We start from the raw sequence: 25,960 nt of genomic DNA on the forward strand, positions 1-25,960 counted from the left end.
ATATCCAGCAAAATTCCTCTCTCCCCTGCCCCCATTCATCCATCCATGTCCAGCAACTCTCCATTCTCCCCTGCCCTCTCCTCCATCCACCCATATCCAGCAAAATTCCGCTCTCCCGTGCACCCATTCATCCATCCATGTCCAGCAATTCTCCTCTCTTCCCTGCCCTCCCCTCCATGTCCAGCAATTTCTTCTCTCCCCCTGCCTTCCCCTCCTCTCCATGTCCAGTGATCTCTTCTCTCCTCTCTCCTCCTCTCCATGTCCAGCGATCTCTTCTCTCCCCTGCCCCCATTCATCCATCCATGTCCAGCAACTCTCCATTCTCCCCTGCCCTCTCCTCCATTCACCCATATCCAGCAAAATTCCGCTCTCCCGTGCACCCATTCATCCATCCATGTCCAGCAATTCTCCTCTCTTCCCTGCCCTCCCCTCCATGTCCAGCAATTTCTTCTCTCCCCCTGCCTTCCCCTCCTCTCCATGTCCAGCGATCTCTCCTCTCCCCCTGCCCTCCCCTCCATGTCCAACAATCTCTTCTCTCCCCCTGCCCTCCTCTCCATGTCCAGTGATCTCTCCCCTTGCCCTCCCCTCCACGTCCAGCGATCTCTTCTCTCCCCCTGCCCTCCCATCGATGTCCAGTGATATTCCCTGCCCTCCCTCAGCTCCCCGACAGCCCTCCTCTCCGTTCCTTCCCCCCCCCCCCCCCGCATGTTTAACCTTTTATTTTCAGTGGCAGCAACGGCAGTGAAAAAGAAAGCACTGCGGGCTAGCCTCCAGCTTCTCCCTTCCCTCATACAGTGTCCTGCCCTCGCGGAAACAGGAAATGCATCATCGCAGAAGGTGGGACACTGTGTGAGTGAAGGGAGACGCTGGAGGCGAGCCCGCAATGCTTTCTTTTTCACTGCCGTCGCTGCCACTGAAAATAAAAGGTTAAATGCGCCGGGGGGAGGAGGAAGGGAGAGGACAGAGGGCTGTCGGGGTTGGGGAGCTAAAAGCGGGACGTAGGGAGAGCTGCCTGCAGCATTGCTCCGGCCCTGTGTTTGGGGGGGGGGCAATGCCCCCCCTCGCCCCCCCACTACGCCCATGGGCATGGAAGGTTAAGTGAGTTGCCTAGAGTCACAAGGAGCTGCAGTGGGAATTGAACCAAGCTCCCCAGGATCATAGACCATTGCACTAACCACTAGGCTACTCCTCCACTCCACTCTACTCATATTTCAATGATTCAACTGATGAGTATTTAATAGTTAATCATTGTATTAGTATATTAACTCTATTTATTTGGCAGATAATGAATATTCATTGTGGATATCCTTAAAACCTGACTGGCTGGGTGCCTCCAGGACCAGGTTTGGGAACCATTGTCTTAGGTCTCGATGCAGTAAGCTCTGCACTAGCACACTGTGCTAAGCTTTCGTACACAGCATTCTAACACCCGCACTAAAAATAATTTTTACTCCTGAAGCAGTAAGCTAACGGTATGCAAATTACCACAACATTAAAATCTGTGAGCAGTCAGAAAAAACAGTGCACACCGCTGTAGTAATACGCAGCCATTTGCTGCATCATCAGTAAATATCTCCCTGTCGATGCATGAGTGGAGACTGACTCATGCATTGACAGGAAGAGAGATATTAAAAAAAACAGGCATCTGATTTTATTACCCACCCATTATATTTACCGCAATTTAGTTTAAATCTTAAACAGTCATACAACCTCGCTTTAAGATGCCTTTTACAAGATGCATAACTCTGTATATGTTTACATTCTAGAGGAAGACTATTCCATAACATAGAGCCCATGAGTCCAAAAATCAATTTTATACGTAGATTGCAGTTTCAATCCATTCGGCACAACCAAGAGGTCTTTTGAGATGAATGTAGAAATCTAGATGGTTTATACATTTTCAAAAGATTTTGCAAATACCTGGGACCTTCTAAACACAGCTCACTAAATACTAAACAAAGCACTGTGAAACAAAATTCACTGTTCAATTGGCAGCCGTTGTAGTTCAGCCAGAATAGAAGTAATATGGTATTATATCTCCTGATCCCCCCCTCCCAAACCACAAAAATACCCTAGGGACTCAAGTGGATCCCCTCTCCCTGCCCCCACAACCACCTCTAGAGTTGGGAGGCAGAAGCGATGCCTACTCGCTCTTGCCTCTGCGCCGCCATTTTGGCAGTGTTTGATCTCAGTGTGTCAGAATGTACTGTGCAGTCAGTCAGTCAAATTAAAAGAATCATTGCCTTACTTAGCAGACTGATTAAAGAGTCAGCAAAATAAAGCAACGATTCCATTACTCAGTTGATCTGACACTATGCAGCACATCCTTATGCACCACATAGCGTCAAGTACAGCAATTTTCTAAAATAGTGGTACAGAGGCAAAAGTAAACAGGCATTGCTCCTGCCTCCCAAATCTGAAGATGAACTTGGGGGATTTGGGGGGTTATGGGGGGCCACTCTGACCATCAGAGAGATTTTCAGAGGGAGGTGGTTGGAGTGATAAATAGTAGTAGTAGGTCCAGACGCTAAAAAAAACCCCTATAAAGCCCTAATTTCTCCTCCTGATTGCTGTCCAACATTAAAATTGGAAGAAAAAAAGGCTCTCTCTGAAGTCCCCACACTCCTTCCATTCTCTCCACACCTTTAAAATAAATTCTGGTAACCCAAAGCCCTCCTTTTCTACCCTCCACCCTGCTTAAAAAAGATAGTATTTCCATTTTGCACCATGATCTGGAGTCTGCCCTATCCTCACTAGGCATTTTTTTTTAAATGTTCCCTCACTTTTTGACTCGCCACCACTGGCAGGGTTACCAGCTGCCTAGTTTTGGACTAAACTGCTTGTTTTTTTTTACTTTTTGGTGCAGTATACAGCCAGAAGTGCTGACCAGATGCTAAACATCTGATGGCCAATACTCAGCCGGCGGTGGTCAGCGTTGTTTTAAATGCTGACCATCGCTTGCTAGATTAACCCAGATATTCAGTGTCAGGCCATGTCCAGGCACCGGCATTGAATATTGGGGGCTAAATCCAGTGGGGCTGGCTGCCAGAGCTTATGCGGGTCCTTGCCGAGATTCAGCCAGGGCCCGCAAAAACCAGTTATGCAGGCCTTGGCTGAATACCGGCCAGGATCCGCACAACTAGATTTTACTTTTTAAGTGATCCCCCTCCCGGCCCCCCAAAATATTCCCCCCTCCTTCTTACCTCCTCTTCCCAGCCCATGAGACTCAAAACCCTCCTCCGCTCCCCCCCAGCAATGGCTTCCCAATCCCCACCCCCCAAGTTCAGATAGTGCCCCCCCCCCCCCCCCCGGCCAACCTGATAGCCCTGGTGATCCTAGTGGGGAATATGGGGGCAGGGGTGACCCCCAGCTCCTTCCCAACACTCCCCCTGTACCACCCTTGATCTGTCCACTTTTTCTGGGGCCAGTCAGAACCGATATTCAGCGGCACTACCCAGTTTAACGTTAGGTGGCCATAGGTGATTTAAGCGGGCAGGAGCCTCGCTTTGAATATCAGAAAGATGATTTTTGCAGCAGGATCCCTGAATTTAGATGTTCCTCCTCTTTCCAACAGGCTTCTGGGCTAGGAGTACAGAAAAAGAGCTACGCATCTATCAGCAGAGTTTTACTGAGTTCTTACCACTATCTCCTCTCCCATGCTGACTGATTACAATACAGCTCCAAGCCCTCTCAAATCTGCTCCTTCCTTCATTGTGTGCTGTTACCTCTGTGGCTCTACCCTATCCTGCTCCTCCATTTTCTGACTAGATATCATGAGGAGAAGAGATGAGGTACAGCACAGACTCTCCAATACAGCTCCCAGCTTCTAGCTCTCAGATCTCTGGTAGGCCTCCATCTGAATGACGCCCTTAGTCCTCCTGGTTCCTTCGTGTGCATGCTGGGTTGACTGCTGCTGAGCATAGTAAACCAAAAAGGGAAAAAATTATCAATGATACTGAGCTAGATGGACCATTGGCCTGATCCAGTATGGCTATTCTTATGTTCTTAATGATCCACAATCAAGAATAGTGGGATCCTATGGCATCAGCAACAATTTCATTAACCATCCAAGAGTGGTATATGCAACAGTGTATATTGTGTGATGATTTCAGTCACAATTTATGATGATCAAGAACATCTTTAGCCTTAAAAGTTTTACATTCCTGCAGATTTGAATGACTTATGCCTCTTTAATTTCAATCCACAGCAGTAAAATGAGTCAGTCCAGGATTTTAATTTACCCAAAATAAAAGGTATTTTATTGTTTTTTCTTTCACAGCTCCAGCCAATAGCAAATCAAAGGTTTTATAGTAAAATAACAACAACATTATTTCTGGTACATGGCTTCTTAGCAGCAAAAATCAAGACAGTTCATTTCAAATCAAGAGTCCTCCTTTTCTTTTCCCCAACTTGGGTCAGGCATGACTCACAGAGAGAGCCCTATCCTCTGGGCTATGTTTTCCCTGCCTTCCTCATAAACAGCAATGCTAGCTCCAAACAGTTGCAGACTGTGCAACGTTTTAATAGGGCTCCCCTTAGTCCAGGTTCTCAACCTCCATGACTTAAAAAGATTTGAATCGAGGAGTTTTCCAAGAGATGTCTCTAGCTTCTCTTCTTGCAGGGACCCTCCTACTGGGAATTCCAGTCCGTATCCTGCTTCTGGCGTGCAAGTACCTCTGGGACCTCTAGCCCTGGACATCAACTGTCCATTCCTCTGGCCACCTTTTCTCTCTCGGAAAGGTTATTTTTTTTACTTTTTTTTTTTCTAAACCCAGCATGGCTCCTATACTTCAAAAGTCCTACCCTAAACCTGACTCTCTCTAATTGGTTCAGTCTTTCCACTCCTTGATCAAAGGACAGTGCTATGGACTCTAATTCCCAAGATTCTTGGGCATTCTTCTCCCTCCTAGGTTGAAGCTATCTGCTTTCTGATGTTGCAGTGCAACTGCTCCTCCTCCCAAGGATCACAGTAGCTCCTCTCTAAGCCTACCTGTTTTAAGGAATTTCTGCCAGATGCCCATTTATCAGATAAAAGGGTTTTGTTTTCCCTTTCTATTGTCTGGTAATGGTTCCCCTGATAAGACACTGTCCTCCCCTTTACTCCTTACCCTGCCCACTATGTGACATCTGAGTTTGTCAGGCAATGCAATTCTCTCCCTTTAAGGCTGGTTGTTTTCTTTTTTTTGGCCCAGAGTTCCAAATCTATCCTGGAGTTCCCCTGGACTACTGAGAAGGCAATAGGGACATAAGGACATAATCAGACTTATTATATATGTATAGAAGGGTATCAGAGTCAACCCTTTTCTTAGGTCACAAGATCTACTGAAGTACATACTTCACATGGTCTAGACCTACATAGGCAAATTCAATCACATAACCTTCTACAAGTGCTCTCTAAAATTAAGAATATGAGCAAACTATTTTGTTGACAAAATTATTTCACGTACAGACTGTCACTCCAATATGTCCAAAACAGAAATTCTAAAATGGTATTTTTCAAAACAAGTGCACACTCCAATTTCTCCCAACTTTCAAATCCTGTTCAATATTCCGTTACATACAATTAAAAATAGGACTAATGTTTACTTATCTGTAGCAGTACTGCTCAGCATCCACAGTTACTGTTCAGCCCGACACCAACACAGCAAAGGGCAAAGGGGTGTTTCGGCCACTATTTCTGCTTCTGGGGCTCATTTATCTACAAAACAAACTCAATCAATTAATGACATCTGGACCTGCGATAACATGCTCATATACAAAAACCACATACCGGCATCAGTAAAACGTTCATTCTTTACTCAGAGACAACCTGTCACACTTCCATATCACAGATTCCAGCTCAACTATATGTGAAGCTCAAAAAAGATGTTTATATATAATTTTTCTTCAATTCAAACAGACCCCTGTTGTTTCCATGAACCAGCATGTCATTGGATATTCCCTGATGATGTCATCACAAGCACCTTTTCTCAGTGGCTTCTGCTGCTATTATTACAAAAAAACATGTGGTATCACTTTTTTTATGTTGTATCACAGTCATTATATTCTTGTAAAATAAATCAATATTATTACAAACTCAGATAACAACGGCAGGCACACCCAGATGACATCATCGAGACATTGCTAAACCCTAGCCACAGTTCTTCCACAAAAACATGTCTTCAATCAAATCAAAATTACAAATATATTTTAAATTATAGTTGAAATTAATATTTTGTTCTTCTCAATCCCCATCAAATAAATGTCACTAGTATAGCGAGGCTGCTCTATGGCATTCTCTGATGACATCAGCACAAAGGTAACTGCTTGTACTCTGCAAAAATATAGGTACTAGATGACAACTCACTACCCCAACTGTCACAAAAAAGCATATAGTTACACTGTTGTTTAAGTGGCAAAGTTAATTGATCTATACACATCTAACAATGTGTCCCTGTTTAGACCGCAAAGATGAACTACACTTAAATAGAAAATCCAGTATTGTTCTTTATACAATAATTGTACATTCACATCCCCCTAACCCCCCCGAATAGTGGGGGGCACTGAAAAAAAGAGCCTCAGAAATATAAAAAAACGAAGGCAGATAAAGATCATATGGCCTATCCAGTCACCATCCCTTTCTGTCACTTAGAGATCCTATGTACTTGTCCCAAGCTTTCTTAAATTCAGATACAGTTTTCATCTCCATCACCTCCACTAGGAGGCTGATCAACAAATTCATCACCCTTTCTGTGAAGAAATATTTCCTTAGGTTACTCCTGAGTCTGTCCCCTTTCACCTTCATCCTATGCTTAATCGAAAGATACTTTGCCTCTTATTAATGTCATAGAGGTATTTAAATGTCTCTATCATATCTCCCACCTTTCTTTCAACTATATATATATATGTAGAGAGAGAGAGAGAGAGAGAGATCTTTAAGTCTGTCCCCATATGCTTTGCGATGAAGACCACTGACCATTTTAGTAGCTGCCAGTCCTGTTTATATCTTTTTGAGGGCGTGGTCTCCAGAATTGTACAAAGTACTCTAAATGGGGTCCTCAGCACAGACTTATACAGAGGCAATATCACCTCCTTTTTCCTGCTGGCCATTCCTCTCCCTATGCACTCAAGCATCTTTCTGGCGTTTGCCTCTTTTACTTGACTGGCCACCTTAAGATCACATATGATCATCCAAATGTCCTGCTCTTCTCTCATGCACAGAAGTACATCACATCCTAATCTGTACCACTCCCTTGGGTTTTAGTAGCACAAATGCATGATCCTGCATTTTTTTCATTAAATATTAGCTGCTAAATTCTGGACCATTCTTCAAACTTTGTTAGGTCCCTCCTCATGTTATCCACACCATCAAGAGTGTCTACCTTATTGCAGATTTTGGTATGATCCCTAAAGAGGCAAACCTTACCAGGCAGCCCTTCTACAATATCATTTATAAAAAAAATTTTTAAAAACTGACCCAGAACTGATTCTTGTAGCACACCACTTGTTATATCTCTTTCCTCAGAGTGAACTCAATTTACCACTATCCTTTATCGTTTTCTACTTAACTAGTTCCTAACCCAGTCAGACACTTTAGGGCTCACATCGAAGGCACTCAATTTATTTATAAGTTATCTATTTGAAAGTGTGTCAAAATGCTTTGCCAAAATCTAAGTACACTACAACTAGTGCTCTCTCTCAATCCAACTATTTGGTCACCCAGTAAAAGAAATTACTCAGATTTGTCTGCCTTGGGTCCTGCTGTCCATTGGACTCCGGAAAAAATAAAGCTATAATCTTTCTGGACACAATGTGAAACCAAGGGAGCAGGCAATAAGGCAATATCCTGACAGTATAACAACTTATGTGCTCTATAATACATATCTTTAAAAATCAAAGTGTACTGCCAATAGAAAATAAAGGGCAAGGACAGCAAATAAGATATATGACAGAAACGGTTTTATCAGTAGTCAAACATTTTAAAGTGATCACTGGTTGTTTGCATGTGACATATGTACCACTATGTAACTGGGGACCAACTCTGCATTCAACACAAGGGTAATGTCCCAACCTTGCAGAACTGTCCACTGGTTTTGGAGATTCCTATACCACAAAATCTCTAATATTCTTGGCTAATCTAAACACAAAAAGTGTGCTCTGTATGTGCTGGCTGGGTCTTGTGTCTGTTGGGGCCACAGGGGAATGCATTTCTCCTCTCTCCCCTGATGTGAGCCGCTAGGCAGCCGCCTATACTGTGAGCTCTGCGCGCAACTAACCCACAGCCTCTACAGCCTGCCAGCTAGACAGCGTCTACTACAAGCTCTCAGCTACAGCCTATCCTACCTTCCCAATCTGGATCACGAGGCAGCCCGCTGTAAGCTTTTTACTGTTTACAGTCTATACTGTCTCTCCAAGGCTATTACAGTTCATTACGTTTCCCAGAGATATGTGCAGATAACACTCAGACATTTAATATAGATAAAATAACTTATCTTTTATTTGCATACTGTAGATCAATGTATCTCACAGGATTATGGTGAGATGGATTCAAGAATACAGCATACAAGACAGAAGCCAGGAACCAGGATCATACAGAAACAGCATCCAAAATTCTTCCTGTCTGTCTTCGGAGCTCTGCCTAGCTGTAGAACTTCCTTTGTATGAAAAAAGGCCAAGAGTCCCAACAAAAGAGATGAAAAGGCAGAGAGTCAAGGAGAAAAGGTGGAGGGGATAAAATGAGCAAAGAAAAAGGGGCCAAAATAGACAAAGGTACTCAAGGATATACCTCAGCCATGACCATCCCAGGCTGGCTATCAGCCAATAGGGAAATCCCTGACCATGTAGGAAAGAACTGGTTTCTGGCTGAGGCCTCTTTCTTCATCAGGGGAAAACTGGTTTCTGGCTGAGGTCTCTTTCCTTATCAGATTGGAAGGAATGTGAGGAATTTGGCTTTTACTCTATCTTAGCTCAGAATGCAGTTTACTAATATTAGCTAAAATAATGTAATGCATAGGAATATGTCATGCCTAGGCAGCTGCCTGGGCACCCGCTAAACTAGGTTACTGAACTAATAACATTACAAACTAGGAGATATGTATATATCTATATATGCAGGTCAAAAACAGGTAATTTGGTGTTACTTAGGCAACTGCCTAACTTTCACATAGTTTGATTTTTTGCGGTTCCCATCATCCCCTCCTCTGTCTTCCCTCCCCTCCATCCATGTCCAGAATTTCTCCTCTCTTCCTTCACCTCCATCCATGTCCACAATTTCTCCTCTCTTCCTTCACCTCCATCCGTATGCATTTCCTTCCTCTGTCATTCCTTCCCTCCATCTCTGTCCAACACTTCTTCTCTCTTCCCTGCCCTCCACTCTATTCAAGTTGAGCATTTCTCCTCTCTCCCTTCCCCTCCATCCGTGTGCATCTTCTTCCTGTCTTCCCTCACCTCCATCCATTTCCAGCATTTCTCCTGCTCTCCCCTCCATCCATCCATGCATGCCCAGCAACTCTCCTCTCTCCCCCGCCCACTCCTCCATCTGTATCCAGCAACTCTCCTCTCTCCCCTGCCCTCTCTGCCATCCATCCATATCCAGCAATCCTACTCTCTCCCCTGTCCCCTTCCATCCCTCCATGTCCATCAGTTCTCCACTCTCCCCTGACCTGCCCTCCCCTCCATGTCCAGTGATTTCTCCTCTCCTCTGCCCTCCCCTGCCACGTCCAGTGATTTCTCCTCCCCCCTGCCCTCCCCTCCATTCCAGTGACTCACCCCAGCCCCCCGTTCCAGTTCAAACCCCAGCCCCACCTACCCGCCCCTCTTCTCCGCAACATCCCCTTTTTCGTTTATGCCGTCCTGCGTTTAAATATTTTATTTTACCTCAAGTCACAGCAGAGGCAGTAAAAGCAGTAGGCTCATCTCCAGCCTTCCCTTCCCTCTCAATGTCCCGCCTTCCTCTGATGTAATTTCCTGTTTCCACGATGGCAGGACACTGAGAGGGAAGGGAAGGTGTTTCTGCTGTTTTCACCACTGCCGCGACTTGAGGTAAAATAAAAGATTTAAACGCAGGGTGGCAGGAACAAAAGGAGGGATGCTGGGGAGCTGAGGGCGGGCAGGTGGGGACCAAGAGCTGCCTGCTGCTTGGGCTGGAACTATAACTGTGAGCTGCCTGGTGGTGGTAAGCATGGCTTGTGGCGCCCTCCAGAGGTCAGTGACCCTGCCATGCTTATCGTGCTTACCGGGTTGCGCTGGCCCTGGCACAAACCCTGTTCTTCCCTGTGTCTTCCCAAAATCCCAGGCAGGTGGACTGGAGAACTCCTGTTGTTGCTGAGCTGAGCACTGCACCATGGTTGATTTGCTGAAAGGCTGTGCAGTATGCACTCCCACTGCAGCCTAACCAAGACCGCCCCGATTGGAGCATCAAGAGGAACTCCACCCAGGCCCACCCGTAGCTACACCCCTGCATTGTGGTTCCTTTCACCTGCAAGTACTACATTTGATTAAACATGCAAAAATTATTTGTGAAGGACAAATTTGCCAAACCCTGTAGAAAATAAGAAGGTGAAAAGAATGAAAGAAATTAGCAACATGTGAAGAAACACCGAAAGGGGTTCTAAGAGTGATCACTTCCAAGAAATTATGGAGCAGCCAGGAGAATTATGCTAATTTTAGGTAAAATATATAGAACTGGTACAACCAGATGCAGAAACTTCAACTCTTTCAAGGTAATGAAGCCCTGCTGGAACCCTTGGGTAAGAAAAATGTCTATCTGCTCTTCGACCTGAGAAGAAGGGTCTGGATTTAACCTCAAATAAAAGGTGATATCGGGGGGGGGAGGTGTGTCACGTGACCTTATCCAGCATGGACGCCTAGAGTTTTCTCTCCCGCTGGCTTACACTCTAGCACCACCATATAGTATCTCAGTATCTCGTTTTACTACAAGGAACTCCGTTACCATTGTGTCTAAACAAGATGGCATCAAAATCCAACCGGAACAAAGGTTCTTATTCTCTTCACTCAGCTTCTAAAAGGAAGAAAACAGATCTCTCCACGCCCGGCAATCGCCATTACCACGCAACAAGGCAGAGTCTCTTGCGGATGATATAAAGGCACTACATATTTTAATGCAACAAAACTTCAACACCATTTCTGAAATCAAATCAAAATTAATCACAATTTCTACTCAACTTACTCAATTCAATGCTAGAATCGAATTTCTTGAAGACCGCATGTCAGCTCATGATGCACTTCACCTGGAAATGAACCGTAAACTGAATAAAGTGGAAATCATGCAGCGTGATATAGATTTAACTAACCGAATGAAAAGAAATAATGTCCGCATACTAGGAGTACCTGAACAAGTCGAGGGGTAAGGATATGATTCAATTTCTGAAATCGTTCTTCATAAAGATTGTCGATTTTCCTGCTGACACAATCATAGACATAGAACATGCTCACCACATTGCATCACAGCCTACCCAAGGAAAGAATTACCCGTGCCCTATAATCAATCGCTAAATTTCTTCGACATGATCAGCTTATGTTGTTATTAAACACTACTCAACCAAAATCTCCTCTGATGTATGCTGGAGCAAAAATCCTTTTGGTACCGGATTTCTCTAAACTCACTGCAAAAAAAAGAAAGATGTTTCTGGAAATGCGCCCTAAGCTAAAAGCCATAGGTGCCCAGAATGGCCTCTTGTATCCTGCAACCATGAAGATAACTTTTCAAAATAATACTAAATATTATAATGATCCTACTGACCTGCAAAAATTTCTTGATAAAGACTCTTCTGTCATCATGTGATATTCTGATCACTTAATCCTGCCTGATTTTCTAGTAGCTGCATACTCATTGATGCTACAGTGGTGGAAATAAGTATTTGATCCCTTGCTGATTTTGTAAGTTTGCCCACTGACAAAGACATGAGCAGCCCATAATTGAAGGGTAGGTTATTGGTAACAGTGAGAGATAGCACATCACAAATTAAATCCGGAAAATCACATTGTGGAAAGTATATGAATTTATTTGCATTCTGCAGAGGGAAATAAGTATTTAATCCCTCTGGCAAACAAGACCTAATACTTGGTGGCAAAACCCTTGTTGGCAAGCACAGCGGTCAGACGTCTTCTGTAGTTGATGATGAGGTTTGCACACATGTCAGGAGGAATTTTGGTCCACTCCTCTTTGCAGATCATCTCTAAATCATTAAGAGTTCTGGGCTGTCGCTTGGCAACTCGCAGCTTCAGCTCCCTCCATAAGTTTTCAATGGGATTAAGGTCTGGTGACTGGCTAGGCCACTCCATGACCCTAATGTGCTTCTTCCTGAGCCACTCCTTTGTTGCCTTGGCTGTATGTTTTGGGTCATTGTCGTGCTGGAAGACCCAGCCACGACCCATTTTTAAGGCCCTGGCGGAGGGAAGGAGGTTGTCACTCAGAATTGTACGGTACATGGCCCCATCCATTCTCCCATTGATGCGGTGAAGTAGTCCTGTGCCCTTAGCAGAGAAACACCCCCAAAACATAACATTTCCACCTCCATGCTTGACAGTGGGGACGGTGTTCTTTGGGTCATAGGCAGCATTTCTCTTCCTCCAAACACGGCGAGTTGAGTTCATGCCAAAGAGCTCAATTTTTGTCTCATCTGACCACAGCACCTTCTCCCAATCACTCTCGGCATCATCCAGGTGTTCACTGGCAAACTTCAGACGGGCCGTCACATGTGCCTTCCGGAGCAGGGGGACCTTGCGGGCACTGCAGGATTGCAATCCGTTATGTCGTAATGTGTTACCAATGGTTTTCGTGGTGACAGTGGTCCCAACTGCCTTGAGATCATTGACAAGTTCCCCCCTTGTAGTTGTAGGCTGATTTCTAACCTTCCTCATGATCAAGGATACCCCACGAGGTGAGATTTTGCGTGGAGCCCCAGATCTTTGTCGATTGACAGTCATTTTGTACTTCTTCCATTTTCTTACTATGGCACCAACAGTTGTCTCCTTCTCGCCCAGCGTCTTACTGATGGTTTTGTAGCCCATTCCAGCCTTGTGCAGGTGTATGATCTTGTCCCTGACATCCTTAGACAGCTCCTTGCTCTTGGCCATTTTGTAGAGGTTAGAGTCTGACTGATTCACTGAGTCTGTGGACAGGTGTCTTTCATACAGGTGACCATTGCCGACAGCTGTCTGTCATGCAGGTAACGAGTTGATTTGGAGCATCTACCTGGTCTGTAGGGGCCAGATCTCTTACTGGTTGGTGGGGGATCAAATACTTATTTCCCTCTGCAGAATGCAAATAAATTCATATACTTTCCACAATGTGATTTTCCGGATTTAATTTGTGATGTGCTATCTCTCACTGTTACCAATAACCTACCCTTCAATTATGGGCTGCTCATGTCTTTGTCAGTGGGCAAACTTACAAAATCAGCAAGGGATCAAATACTTATTTCCACCACTGTATATGTAAAATCATATTTTCGCATGCTGGCTTAAACTCTTTTTTTGTGTCTGAACTGGACGCATGTGCCCCATAATCGATTTTCACTTTCCTTCTCCCTGGAGCAAATGTTTTTCTCGTCTTAATCTTATGCTCTTGTTAAGATTACTATTTTCCTTGCTCTACTTATTGATTTTTTTTCTTTATTTTTGAGGTCTTTATGCCTGCTAATTGTTTACAAGCCTCTCCTCATGAATATATATAATATATTGATCAGCTGGGTACAAATCTTTAATAATATCAATGATGAAACTACGAATATTATCCCTTAATATTAAAGGGATCTCCAATCCCATCAAGCGAAAGAAACTCCTATTTTAACGGAAAAAAAAAAATTCTGACATTTGTTTTCTACAAGAAACTCATCTAGATGCACAGGAAGGCTCCAAGCTTATAGGTAAATGGTTTGATCAATGCTTTATAAGCCCAGCTAATGGTCATAAAAATGGTGTTATTACTCTCATTAGCAAATCTTTACCCTTCCAATTAATTTATCACATCCATGATAATGAAGGTAGGTGGGCCCGACTAGAGGGTTCTTTAGAGGACAAACCTATAACATTAATTAATGTCTATGCTCCAAATATTGATGACCCTAATTTCTTCCACAAAATCAATATTTCTGGATTGAATACTCTTACTTGTCACACAATAATTGGAGGAGACTTCAACTTTCCAACTGACCCATATCTGGACCGATCTTCAAACTGCAGACCTGCAAAACTCAAAGTTTGTAACTCACTAAATGTTCTTATGCAGTCCAATGGATGGTCTGATCTATGGAGATTACTTTATCCAACTGCTAGAGACTACTCTTTTTTTTCCGCCCCTCATCACACTTATTCAAGAATTTACTATTTTTTGGGTACCAAGGACTTGATTCCTATGCTATCTGCAGCACAAATACATGAAATATTAATCAATTTCCTGTGATTTCAATTGGTCTTCTAATAAAACAAAATCTTCTACTTGGAGACTTAATACCCCCCTGCTCTCAGATTCAACTTTCCTACAACATATTTCCCAGAAATCTACTGAATGTTTTGCTAACAAAGATTCTGTATCATCATATGTAACAATATGGGAAGTGTTCAAGTCATGGCTGAGAGGTGAAATAATTAGTTATGTATCTCATCTTCGCAAAACCAATAATGCTAAACTTATTAAACTTCAGAAAAAAATACGCCAACTTGAAATGACTTTATACACATCATCATCTAAGTCTACACTTCAAAATCTCAGATCTCTTAAAATGCAGTATAATTCTCTCTTATCAAGCATTTCCAATATCATCACTTTTAAGCAAAATGCTATATATTATACAGAATCCAATAAAGCTGGTAAACTACTAGCATCTTATCTCAAAGGCAAAAGAACAAAACAACGTATAACTGTTATAAAATCACCTTCAGGAGCCTCTTTGACCTCTTCTCCTCAAATACTCAAAACATTTGAATCTTCTATATGTCACTATATTCTTCAGACATAGCTCATGATACTGAAATTCCTAAATTTCTTACATTATTAAATCTTCCTCGTCTCTCTGAACACCAAATAAGTCAGCTTAATCAACCCATTTCCCACAAAGAGATCATCTCTGCAATCAAAAAACTACCTTCAACAAAAGCACCAGGTCCAGATGGAATTCCAGTGGAACTTTATAAATCATTTTCCACTTCTATCTCAACTCATTTGATGACTTACTATCAAACTTTATTGGACTCATCATCTCCAGGCCATTTTTGACCACTAGAGCGGCTTGACCATCCCCTGAGGTGGAGGACTTTACTATTACAAAAACAAGAGGGGTTCACACTCTCCACAAAGGCAGAACGCAACAATAACAAGGCGGAAAGGAACCAAGTTCAAGTGATCAGTCCACACACCAGGATAAGATGCTCCAATCAAAATTTTATTTAGACCCTACACGGTCCGTGTTTCGGCTACCAAAGCCTTCCTCAGGGGTCAATCAATGAGTGCTCAGCTGTATCTCGATTAATAATGGAGTGTATGAATATCTTGGTAAAAGCATGTGTAGCATCCAACCGGAACAATTTCCTCCGTTGAAATTGTAATCTCTCTCACCCCTCTTGGCCTTCTGTCTCTTATATTGCATTGATTTTATTTTAGAATTGTTACTTTCCCCCCAATAGATTTTATTCTGTAAACTGCTTAGATTTCCTTTTGAAAATTTTGCAATATATCAAATAAAATGAACCTTGAACCCAAAGCCCTACCAGCTGAAGACTCCTGGCATCTTCCCCTCATGCAATCAATCAGGGGTCTCTCAACTCTACCCCACCCCACCCTTCAGTACCTTTTAAATCCTTCAGTTCTTTGCCGGCAGCAAACAGAGATTCATAACCACTGCTTGCACCAGCCCCTAGCCTTCCCTTTGACCTGGAACTGCCTTTACAGAAACAAGAAACTGCATCAAAGGGAAGGCTCAGGACCAACAAGAGCCATGGGTACGAGTCAGTGCTTACTGCCAGTGAAGAACTAAAGACTTTAAAAGGAACCGATGGCATTTGGGGGGGGGTGTGGTTTGGAGTCGGAGACCGTTGATCGCTTGGAGGCGCAAAAGAGGTAGAGATGCTGAGCAGGAGGTGGGATTGTCATGTGCACACATTTTGAGCTCAGGCCCACCCAACATTGGGTGTCTGGCTATATACCCCTGCATACAAACTACAAATCCCTAAAAACCACAAGCACTGTAAGATAATGGTATAACCAGAAGGCAATTTGTGGGTGAACCAATGGGAAGGTTGGATGAGCACACATTTCTTTCGTCGCCCTACTCCCCCCCACCCTCCCCTCCCCCGAACTTAAAAACTAAATACCTTAGCTGAAATGGATCCCCAAGTCCTGCCAGTTGAAGAAACAGTAATCTTCCAACCCCCTTCAGAAAACTGCAGCAGTCAGTGGCAATGCTACAGCGCCAATGCTGGAACTGCCTGCATGCTCGGTTCTGCGCTTGCTCAACTTATGCACAAACACTGAGCATGCACAGGATACCAGCATCAGCAGCTTGGAACTGATGCCAGCACCCCATGCAAGCTCATTTCTCATACATGATCTGAACATGTGAGAACTAAGCATGTCCGCAGTGCTGGCACTGGCATCGTAGCACTGCTGCTGACTTCTGCAGTTTACTGAAGAGAAGTCAGTGGGTTGCTGAGTCTTAAGCTGGCAGGGCTTGAGGATCCCTGCCACCCTACCAGCTACACAAATGATGCTGTGTGAACCAGATAGAAAAGTGGATGGACCCAAGCCCTCCCAGGACCACTCATGGCTATGCCCCTGGAGTTAGAGCTGCTAGTTACAGAACTGAAAACTCATCAGCAGGAATACTAAGCAACTTTAAACTAAATATAAAAATGTAAATTTACTTTATATCCTTAAGACTATTTTCAGCCTTCCTCTCTGTCTGAACCCGCACCCTCCCCTCCCCCCCCCCCCCCCCCACCCCAGTCTTTCCCTGGCACTAATACTGAAGAACCACAAGCCAATTTTCAAAGCGAAGCTCTCTATGAAGTGTCCCGTTCCCTCCACCCTCCGAAACTAGAGCAGCAACTAGTGCTACAGGGATGTGACTAATATCCTGCAGAAGCAAAGTATGCGGGTCATAGAGGTGTAATACCTGCCCTAAGCTACACTTGGTGCTACCCCTTTTCCACATATTGAGGGCTGGGAAATTTTTAAAGGAATTCTTTCCACCAGAGTTTATATAAGGGAAAAAAAATCTCTTTAAAAATTGCCCTGTTAGGGAGTGAGTGGAATATCGTCAGGTGTCCTTATGAACACTCCCTCACCGAGGTTGCAGGTTAGCCACCTCAGAGAAGGTGGCACTAAATCTGCCATGATATAGGGGTGGGGCTCAGGCCAGAAGGTGGTTAAGTGGCCTAGAGCAGAGTGAATCAGAGAGGCCCCAAAGCAAGAGGTCTTCAGAGAGAGAGAGAGAGAGAGAGAGAGAGAGAGATTCCAAGAGAAGATATCTCCTGGAGGGAGGCTCCAATGGAAGGAACCCTTCCTAAAGTGTGGCTGGGTTGCAGTACCTGTGGTAGAGAGTCCCAGGGAAGTGGAGAGTGGGCCTAGCTTAGAGGTTTTCACCCTGTAGAAGCTCAAGGAGTGCATGACAGAATAACTGAAGGTAAAAGTGTGTCTTTATTTGTTGTGAATATCCCGGGTCCTGCGTGTCCTAGCTGGAGCCAGGCCTGGACCTATGGATGAGTAGTTAGAACTGTATAAAAGAAGCTAGAAGTGTTGAGAGAGAAGAAAGTAACTGTGATTGTTGCCAAGGAGAAAGTAAGCCTGTGAAAAGAACAGACTGTCTTGCTTTAATTATTTTCCACTAATAAAGTTTTCTTTTGACTTTATCCTGAACTACACCTGTGAGGTTTCCATGCCTGTCTATCGATCACGTTATCACACACCCCCTATAAACTTAACTATATTGTACAACTGGAACCAATACATTCGCATATAAAACTACAAATGCACCAAACAACGAATAAACATAAGTAAGGCAGATGTGGGTAAAGGTAAAATAAAAATAATTATATTGGCACTTGGTCTAGAATAATGAACTTAACCGATATAACTCTTGCTCTTCTGTTCCACTTCTTAGTAGGACTTGCTTCTCAAAACTCATTCTCTTTCCTTGTTCCTCATTCTGTTGTTCTTTCAACAAACATCTATCTATCTCTGATAAAACAGTAAATTGTTCTACCTTCATTGTTCTGGATTCCTCAACTTCTTTTGCTCCATGAAATTCATCTCTGACTTTAGATGCTCTAAAAACTCCAGGTCCTAAAATATGATATAAAACTTAGTAAAAACATGCTCAGAATATAAACTGACTGCTAAGAAAGGAATATAACATTAAAGGCCACACTTCATTTTCTACACTGCATTTGATTTCTTATGCCATATTTTAACGTGTCGAGCTAAGGGCCTCTTTTATCAAGCCACCCTAGTGGTTCCTGGTGCAGCAATGCCGACAAAACCCATTTACTTTGAATGGGCTCCATCAGCATTGCCACACCAGAACCAGTAGAGCGGCTTGACCATCCCGAGGTGGAGAACTTTACTATTACACCAACAGCTACTACAAAACAAAAACAAAAGTACAAGGAATAATAAAATGTGATTTATGTAAGTATGACAAAACAAAAAAATAATATGTATATAAATATTTATGTACTAAAATCTGCTTTGAGTATTTTGGATAGAAAAATATAGCAAATTCTACAAATAAACAAACATAAAAACATGTTATTGAAAACTCTTAACTAAATCTTTTCATTGGAATAATGTTCTATGGTCTAATGCATTACTAGTGTACATAAGTATAGAATGTGTGTGCTCTATTCTATCAAAGGGTAAAGAAGATAAACAGAAACCTTTATTTAAAGAAAGACCTATAAGGAACACTTCATGCAAGTATAAGAATCTCAATGTATAAACTATGGGCTAGGACAGAGAACACTGGATCCTTCCAAATCAACATATGTAGAGTGAGGTACCTGAATAGTCAGGATGGGATCACAGTATCCTTAAGGGGTGGCGGCATTATCTGAGATGATGTATAGTGTACCCTGGTCCAGACTACCTGGGGGTGGGAACAGGGCAAAAGGTACAGGCCTATGGAATGTGAGATCGTTGGGACAATCAAATTTCTTAGTGTCATGAATTAGTCTGGGTTCCAGGGTCCCTTTCTATATCTCTTAAGGGGTTCTAGGTCAGTTCCCATCGGACAATTCCCATCTGGACAATTCCCACTGAGACAATTCTCACCCATAACCCAAAAAATACAAAACACATTAGGACAAGTAATTTTCCTCATTTTTCTCTTCCAGATTTTTTAGGGGGCCAGTACCCCCTCACACCTCCCCCATGACATTATCTTTTACACATCCCTTTCCCCTTCCAGACATGCAGTTCATGTGGGAGGAAAATGCCCTCCTCCACACACCCCCAACCTAATTAATTTTAATCTGAGATCTAAATGTAATAAATAAGTAGATAGATAGATAAATAAATACAAACTGCAGTTCATGTTGGGGGGGCAATGCCCCCCCACACCAGGTTTCTACCTAATTCAGCCCCTCAAAATGACACACTGATTATGATTTATAACAAATTACTACTATACCTATGAAAAGTTATTCCATCATTATACATCCTCTGTATACATCGGTATGCTGCTCTAACCTCCTTGATGCCGATTAAAAAAAAAAAAAAAAGCACTGCCAGGACTTATGGGAGCCAATACAAGAAAGAAACTATGGTTGGTAAAAAAAAAAGCTACAGAGGGTGAGAAATGACTGGGAGGAAAAGTCCTCGGTGGGAATTGTCCCCCTTAAATGGGAATTGTTCCAGGAGGAATTTTTCTAAGTGGGAATTGTCTTGGGGGGGAATTGGTGGGCGGGACCTGTCCGGGTCAGAACTCGTCTGATACCCTCTTGGGGGTATGTCTACTAAAGGGTGTTAAGCCCTAACACCTGCTTAACATGAGTGAAAACACCACAAAGTATGTTAAATCATTTTGGGCTAAGTAACCTGTTTGCGCGTATATATTTTAAAAAATTTCTGGAGGGGCCGTGTCAGGGATGGAAAATGGGAGTGGGCGTGCTATCCAGCTAGTGCACTCTAATTACCATCTTAACTGCTGTCTAGATAAAGGTCTGACTACTCTCGCCATTTCTCTCGATCTCTCAGCTAAATTCGATCCTCATCACTCTCTCCTTCTGAACTATCTTCGGTCCTTGGGACTGGCAGGCACTGAATTGGTTTGGTTTCACTCTTTTTTAACTAACATGACTTTTCAAGTTATCACATCTTCTGCTACTTCAGCTGATAAACCCCTGGTCTGTGGGGTTTCAAGAGGGTCAATTATTTCCCCTATACTGATTAATCTCTTTCTGAGCCCTTCAGCTATCATAATACAAGGTTGTTCAATTTCTTTCCATTTCTATGTGGATGACATTTTACTGCTCTATCGCACAGAGTCTGTCAACCTTGACCTTACTCCTCTTCAATGCTGTTTAGATGCTATAGTACAATGGCTAACTGATCTAGGGTTACCATTCGTCCGGATTTCCCCGGACATGTCCTCTTTTTGAGGGCGCCGACGGGAGTCCGGGCGGATTTCAGCATTTCCTTGATTTGTCCGGGTTTCTCTTCGGGTCATCACATCACATGACCTGTCCTCCGACCTGACTCCTCTGATGCACACGTGGCGGCGTGGGCTGACGCAGGCAAGCTGCAGGCAGCATCTATGCGTGTGCGTGCCAGCCAGCGCCTGTCTGCTGATCAGCATCAGCTGATGTGATGATCCTGCATGCTGCACGCAGGCGCAGCGGCTTTTACTGCTACTTAAGCCTGCTGCCTTTTCCACCTGCAGCTGCCGCCATAACCGAGTCGACAACGAGGCTGCAGTATCTGGACGGTCTGGTCTGTCTGTGTGCCCCTTGCTGCCCTTAGCCGCCGACATAACCTGAGGTAGTGAGGTAAGAATAATAACTAGATCGACGATGACTTTTAAAATTTGGAGGGTATAATTCGGGGGTGGGGGGAGGGACCCTGGAACTTGAAGAAAGGAGGGAGAGAGGGGGCGGGGGGGCTTGGAACTTGAAGGGAGGGAGGGAGGGGGGGCCTGGAACTGGGAAGGATAGGGCCCTGGAACTGGGAGGGGAGGGAGGGAGGGGAATGCTGCATCACCTGTAAAAAAATGTCAGCACCCCCAATGCCAGCATTCGTAGTGCACTGGTACTTCTGGATGTTTAGATCTTGCTGATCAGTTATGTTATGACTTACTTGTTCAGGAGTGCTGTATTTTGTGATACTTTTTTGAGAAATGTTCAAGAAAGACTTCATACAAATGAAAAAAGTCTCTGCCTTGCATTTTCCCTTGATGGCCGTCTCTGACGTGCACTTCCCTTAATAGCCGTCTTTCTCTCCGAAAGTGCACTTCTCTTAATGGCTGTCTTTCTCCCTGAACAGGGAAATCAAAAGTTTTTGCACACTGCTTTTTTTTTAGTAACAGTAGGATTTGAACCAGCCACCTCTGCATTACAAAGACCAGTGATGTAACCACTTGGCCACAGCTCCACTTACTTGGGTGTCCCTCCCTTTTGATTATACCCCTCCAGGTCTCTCTCAGCCACTCACAGACAGCTTAACGCACTGGGATTGGCTGAGAGAGACCTGAAGGGGTATAATCAAAAGGGAGGGACACCCAAGTAAGTGGAGCTGTGGCCAAGTGGTTACATCACTGGTCTTGTAATGCAGAGGTGGCTGGTTCAAATCCCACTGTTACTACTAAAAAAAACTGTGAGCAAAAACTGTTTTGATTTCCCTGTTTGGGGAGAAAGACAGCCATTAAGAGAAGTGCACTTTCGGAGAGAAAGACGGCTATTAAGGGAAGTGCACGTCAGGGACGGCCATCAAGGGAAAATGAACGGCAGGGCCTTTTTTAATTTGTATGAAGTCTTTCTTGAACATTTCTCAAAACAGTATCACAAAATACAGCACTCCAGAACAAGTAAGTCATAACATAACTGATCAGCAAGATCCTTTTTTTTTTTTTTACGAGCTGGCCGACTGGCTTCCCCTCCTAGGAAGGAAATGTTTTCAAGTTTTTTTTTTTGGGTGGGAGGGGGTTGGTGACCACTGGAGGAGTATGGGGAGGTCATCCCTGATTGCTTCTGGTGGTCATCTGGTCAGTTTGGGCATCTTTTTGAGACTTGGTCGTGAAAATAAATAGACCAAGTAAAACTGGCCAAATGCTTGTCATCGGCGGTTTTCTTTTTTCCATTATCAGCTGAAGCCGGCCATCTCGTAAGCACGCCCACATCCCGCCTTCACTACCCTGCCGACAGGCCCCCTTGAAGTTTAGCTGCCTCCGCGACGGAATGCCGGCGAGTGTGTCCAAAAATCGGCTTTCGATTATACCGATTTGGCTGGTTTTAGGAGATGGCCGGCCATCTCCCGATTTGTGTCGGAAGATGGCCGGCTATCACTTTCGAAAACAAGCTGGATTGTGGTTTTCTATCAATGTATGTTTTGTAGGATTGATCATATTGTAAGAATGTATTGATTCTTTAAAGTATTTTTGGAAAAATTGTTTGGTAATTATTTTTCAATAAATAAAGAATTTTGATATATTTGATAGTTGCTTTTTATATTGGATTCAATGAATATGCATGAGATCTATTTGCATGTACTGCCTCCATTATATGCAAATAGATCTCATGCATATTCATTGGGGAAATCCTGAAAACCCATCCTTGCAAGGGCCAAGGTTGGACACCCCTGCCTTAAAGGGAACATTAGTTGGTAGCCCTTGAGGATTAGGAGTGAATACAAAGGATATAAGGCATAGGAATGGCCATACTGGGTCAGACATACTACATCCTATGTTAAAGGGCCTTAAAGATGTAGTAACATTACCAATAACCACTCTGTTCAATAGCTCTCTGTTGGTATTTGGTGGTATATCAAGTTTTTAATAAACATAATCATCACAAGTAAATTACCCCAACCTCAGTAACAGAGAATATAACAGAATAACTGCTAAAGAAAGATTGTGCAGCATCCTGAATGCTATGGATTACTGGATCTGAGAAAGTATGGATTCACTAGAGGAGGTCACAAAGTTGCATTTACCTAGCTCTAAGAATTTTTGACCACTTCTGATGCTGAACTCGCATCTCAAAGCAATGTGGTATTTGTAGTCTCTGATTCTACCCGTTATACTCAATGCTTTAGGACCTATAGGAGCGGAGTGGCAGAGCAGCCTAGTGGTTAGTGCAGTGGACTTTGATCCTGGAGAACCAGGTTCAAATCCCACTGCAGCTCCTTGTGACTCTGGGCAAGTCACTTAACCATCCATTGCCTCAGGTACAAAAGAAGTGCCTGTATATAGTATGTAAACCACTTTGATTGTAACCACAGAAAGGCAGTATATCAAATCTGATTACCTTTCCCTATAATGCATCACATTGCAACTCTCAAAAATTAAAGACTTGCCAAAAGTCTCAATCTTTGAACTGGGCAACCTAACAGCTCTGAAGTGAAATAAAACAAACCTCACTGAGGGGTCCTTTTACAAAGGCATGCTGGCGTTTTTAGGGTGCGCTAATGATTAGCCCACGTTAAACGTTAAGAGTCGCCCATAGAAATATATGGGCCTCTCTAACATTTAGCACATGCTAAAAATGCTAGCACACCTTTGTAAAAGGACCCCTGAATTCTTTAACTGAATGACCAGGAAATTAGAACAAGGAAGAGCACTAGACCCGGTCTACTTAAAACCTCAATACAGCATTTGACTTTCTTACACAGAGAAAACTCATAACAAGATAGTATTCATTGTAAAGAAAAGAGAGAAGGGTGACCAGCACATGCCATGATGTACTGTATGCAAAAATGCAAGAGTGGGTAAAATGTATCATCAGATTGCTCTGTTATATACAGTGGTGGAAATAAGTATTTGATCCCTTGCTGATTTTGTAAGTTTGCCCACTGACAAAGACATGAGCAGCCCATAATTGAAGGGTAGGTTATTGGTAACAGTGAGAGATAGCACATCACAAATTAAATCCGGAAAATCACATTGTGGAAAGTATATGAATTTATTTGCATTCTGCAGAGGGAAATAAGTATTTGATCCCCCACCAACCAGTAAGAGATCTGGCCCCTACAGACCAGGTAGATGCTCCAAATCAACTCGTTACCTGCATGACAGACAGCTGTCGGCAATGGTCACCTGTATGAAAGACACCTGTCCACAGACTCAGTGAATCAGTCAGACTCTAACCTCTACAAAATGGCTAAGAGCAAGGAGCTGTCTAAGGATGTCAGGGACAAGATCATACACCTGCACAAGGCTGGAATGTGCTACAAAACCATCAGTAAGACGCTGGGCGAGAAGGAGACAACTGTTGGTGCCATAGTAAGAAAATGGAAGAAGTACAAAATGACTGTCAATCGACAAAGATCTGGGGCTCCACGCAAAATCTCACCTCGTGGGGTATCCTTGATCATGAGGAAGGTTAGAAATCAGCCTACAACTACAAGGGGGGAACTTGTCAATGATCTCAAGGCAGCTGGGACCACTGTCACCACGAAAACCATTGGTAACACATTACGACATAACGGATTGCAATCCTGCAGTGCCCGCAAGGTCCCCCTGCTCCGGAAGGCACATGTGACGGCCCGTCTGAAGTTTGCCAGTGAACACCTGGATGATGCCGAGAGTGATTGGGAGAAGGTGCTGTGGTCAGATGAGACAAAAATTGAGCTCTTTGGCATGAACTCAACTCGCCGTGTTTGGAGGAAGAGAAATGCTGCCTATGACCCAAAGAACACCGTCCCCACTGTCAAGCATGGAGGTGGAAATGTTATGTTTTGGGGGTGTTTCTCTGCTAAGGGCACAGGACTACTTCACCGCATCAATGGGAGAATGGATGGGGCCATGTACCGTACAATTCTGAGTGACAACCTCCTTCCCTCCGCCAGGGCCTTAAAAATGGGTCGTGGCTGGGTCTTCCAGCACGACAATGACCCAAAACATACAGCCAAGGCAACAAAGGAGTGGCTCAGGAAGAAGCACATTAGGGTCATGGAGTGGCCTAGCCAGTCACCAGACCTTAATCCCATTGAAAACTTATGGAGGGAGCTGAAGCTGCGAGTTGCCAAGCGACAGCCCAGAACTCTTAATGATTTAGAGATGATCTGCAAAGAGGAGTGGACCAAAATTCCTCCTGACGTGTGCAAACCTCATCATCAACTACAGAAGACGTCTGACCGCTGTGCTTGCCAACAAGGGTTTTGCCACCAAGTATTAGGTCTTGTTTGCCAGAGGGATTAAATACTTATTTCCCTCTGCAGAATGCAAATAAATTCATATACTTTCCACAATGTGATTTTCCGGATTTAATTTGTGATGTGCTATCTCTCACTGTTACCAATAACCTACCCTTCAATTATGGGCTGCTCATGTCTTTGTCAGTGGGCAAACTTACAAAATCAGCAAGGGATCAAATACTTATTTCCACCACTGTATGTGTTTTTAAAGCATCAGACAAAGAATAAAGGCCAGTATAACAATTACATTTTAATATTTAACTCCATTTATAAAACATATTTCATCTTACCATTAAGCAGAATATGTTGAATGCTTACAGGATGTACAACCCTTCCAGGTGGTGAAGACTTGGCATAATATACTGATGGTTTCCTTCCAGTTATCAGAAGTGCATATCGTGTCCCACGTTTTTGATCACGTTTTTGATCATTACCTGGATTTCCCCCTCCTGATGATTTATTACTAGCTTTCGTAGACTATATGATAATAAAAAGAATTTAAATTGTAAATTGCATATTAGAACATTACTAGATTTTTTTCAATTACCACTTTGTGACCAGCAATAAAAACATTTACTAATTAATTTACTGCATTTAGCAGATGTAACCACAAAGTAA

The 25,960-nt window shown here is 43.4% G+C and overlaps 1 protein-coding gene across 1 annotated transcript in view; it reads right to left on the reverse strand.

Moving 5' to 3' along the window:
* The window catches only part of DCDC2C (doublecortin domain containing 2C), a 112,335-nt gene that overhangs the window by 4,010 nt on the left and 82,365 nt on the right, over nt 1-25,960 (reverse strand). The window contains exons 7-8 of the mRNA XM_030198905.1: nt 25,633-25,819; nt 18,201-18,280 (exon numbers count right to left, since the gene is read on the reverse strand). Of these exons, the coding sequence (XP_030054765.1) occupies nt 18,201-18,280; nt 25,633-25,819 (267 nt within the window). The remainder of the gene's footprint in view (nt 1-18,200; nt 18,281-25,632; nt 25,820-25,960) is intronic.

Source organism: Microcaecilia unicolor, chromosome 3, assembly GCF_901765095.1.
Source record: "Microcaecilia unicolor chromosome 3, aMicUni1.1, whole genome shotgun sequence".
NCBI lineage: Eukaryota > Metazoa > Chordata > Amphibia > Gymnophiona > Siphonopidae > Microcaecilia > Microcaecilia unicolor.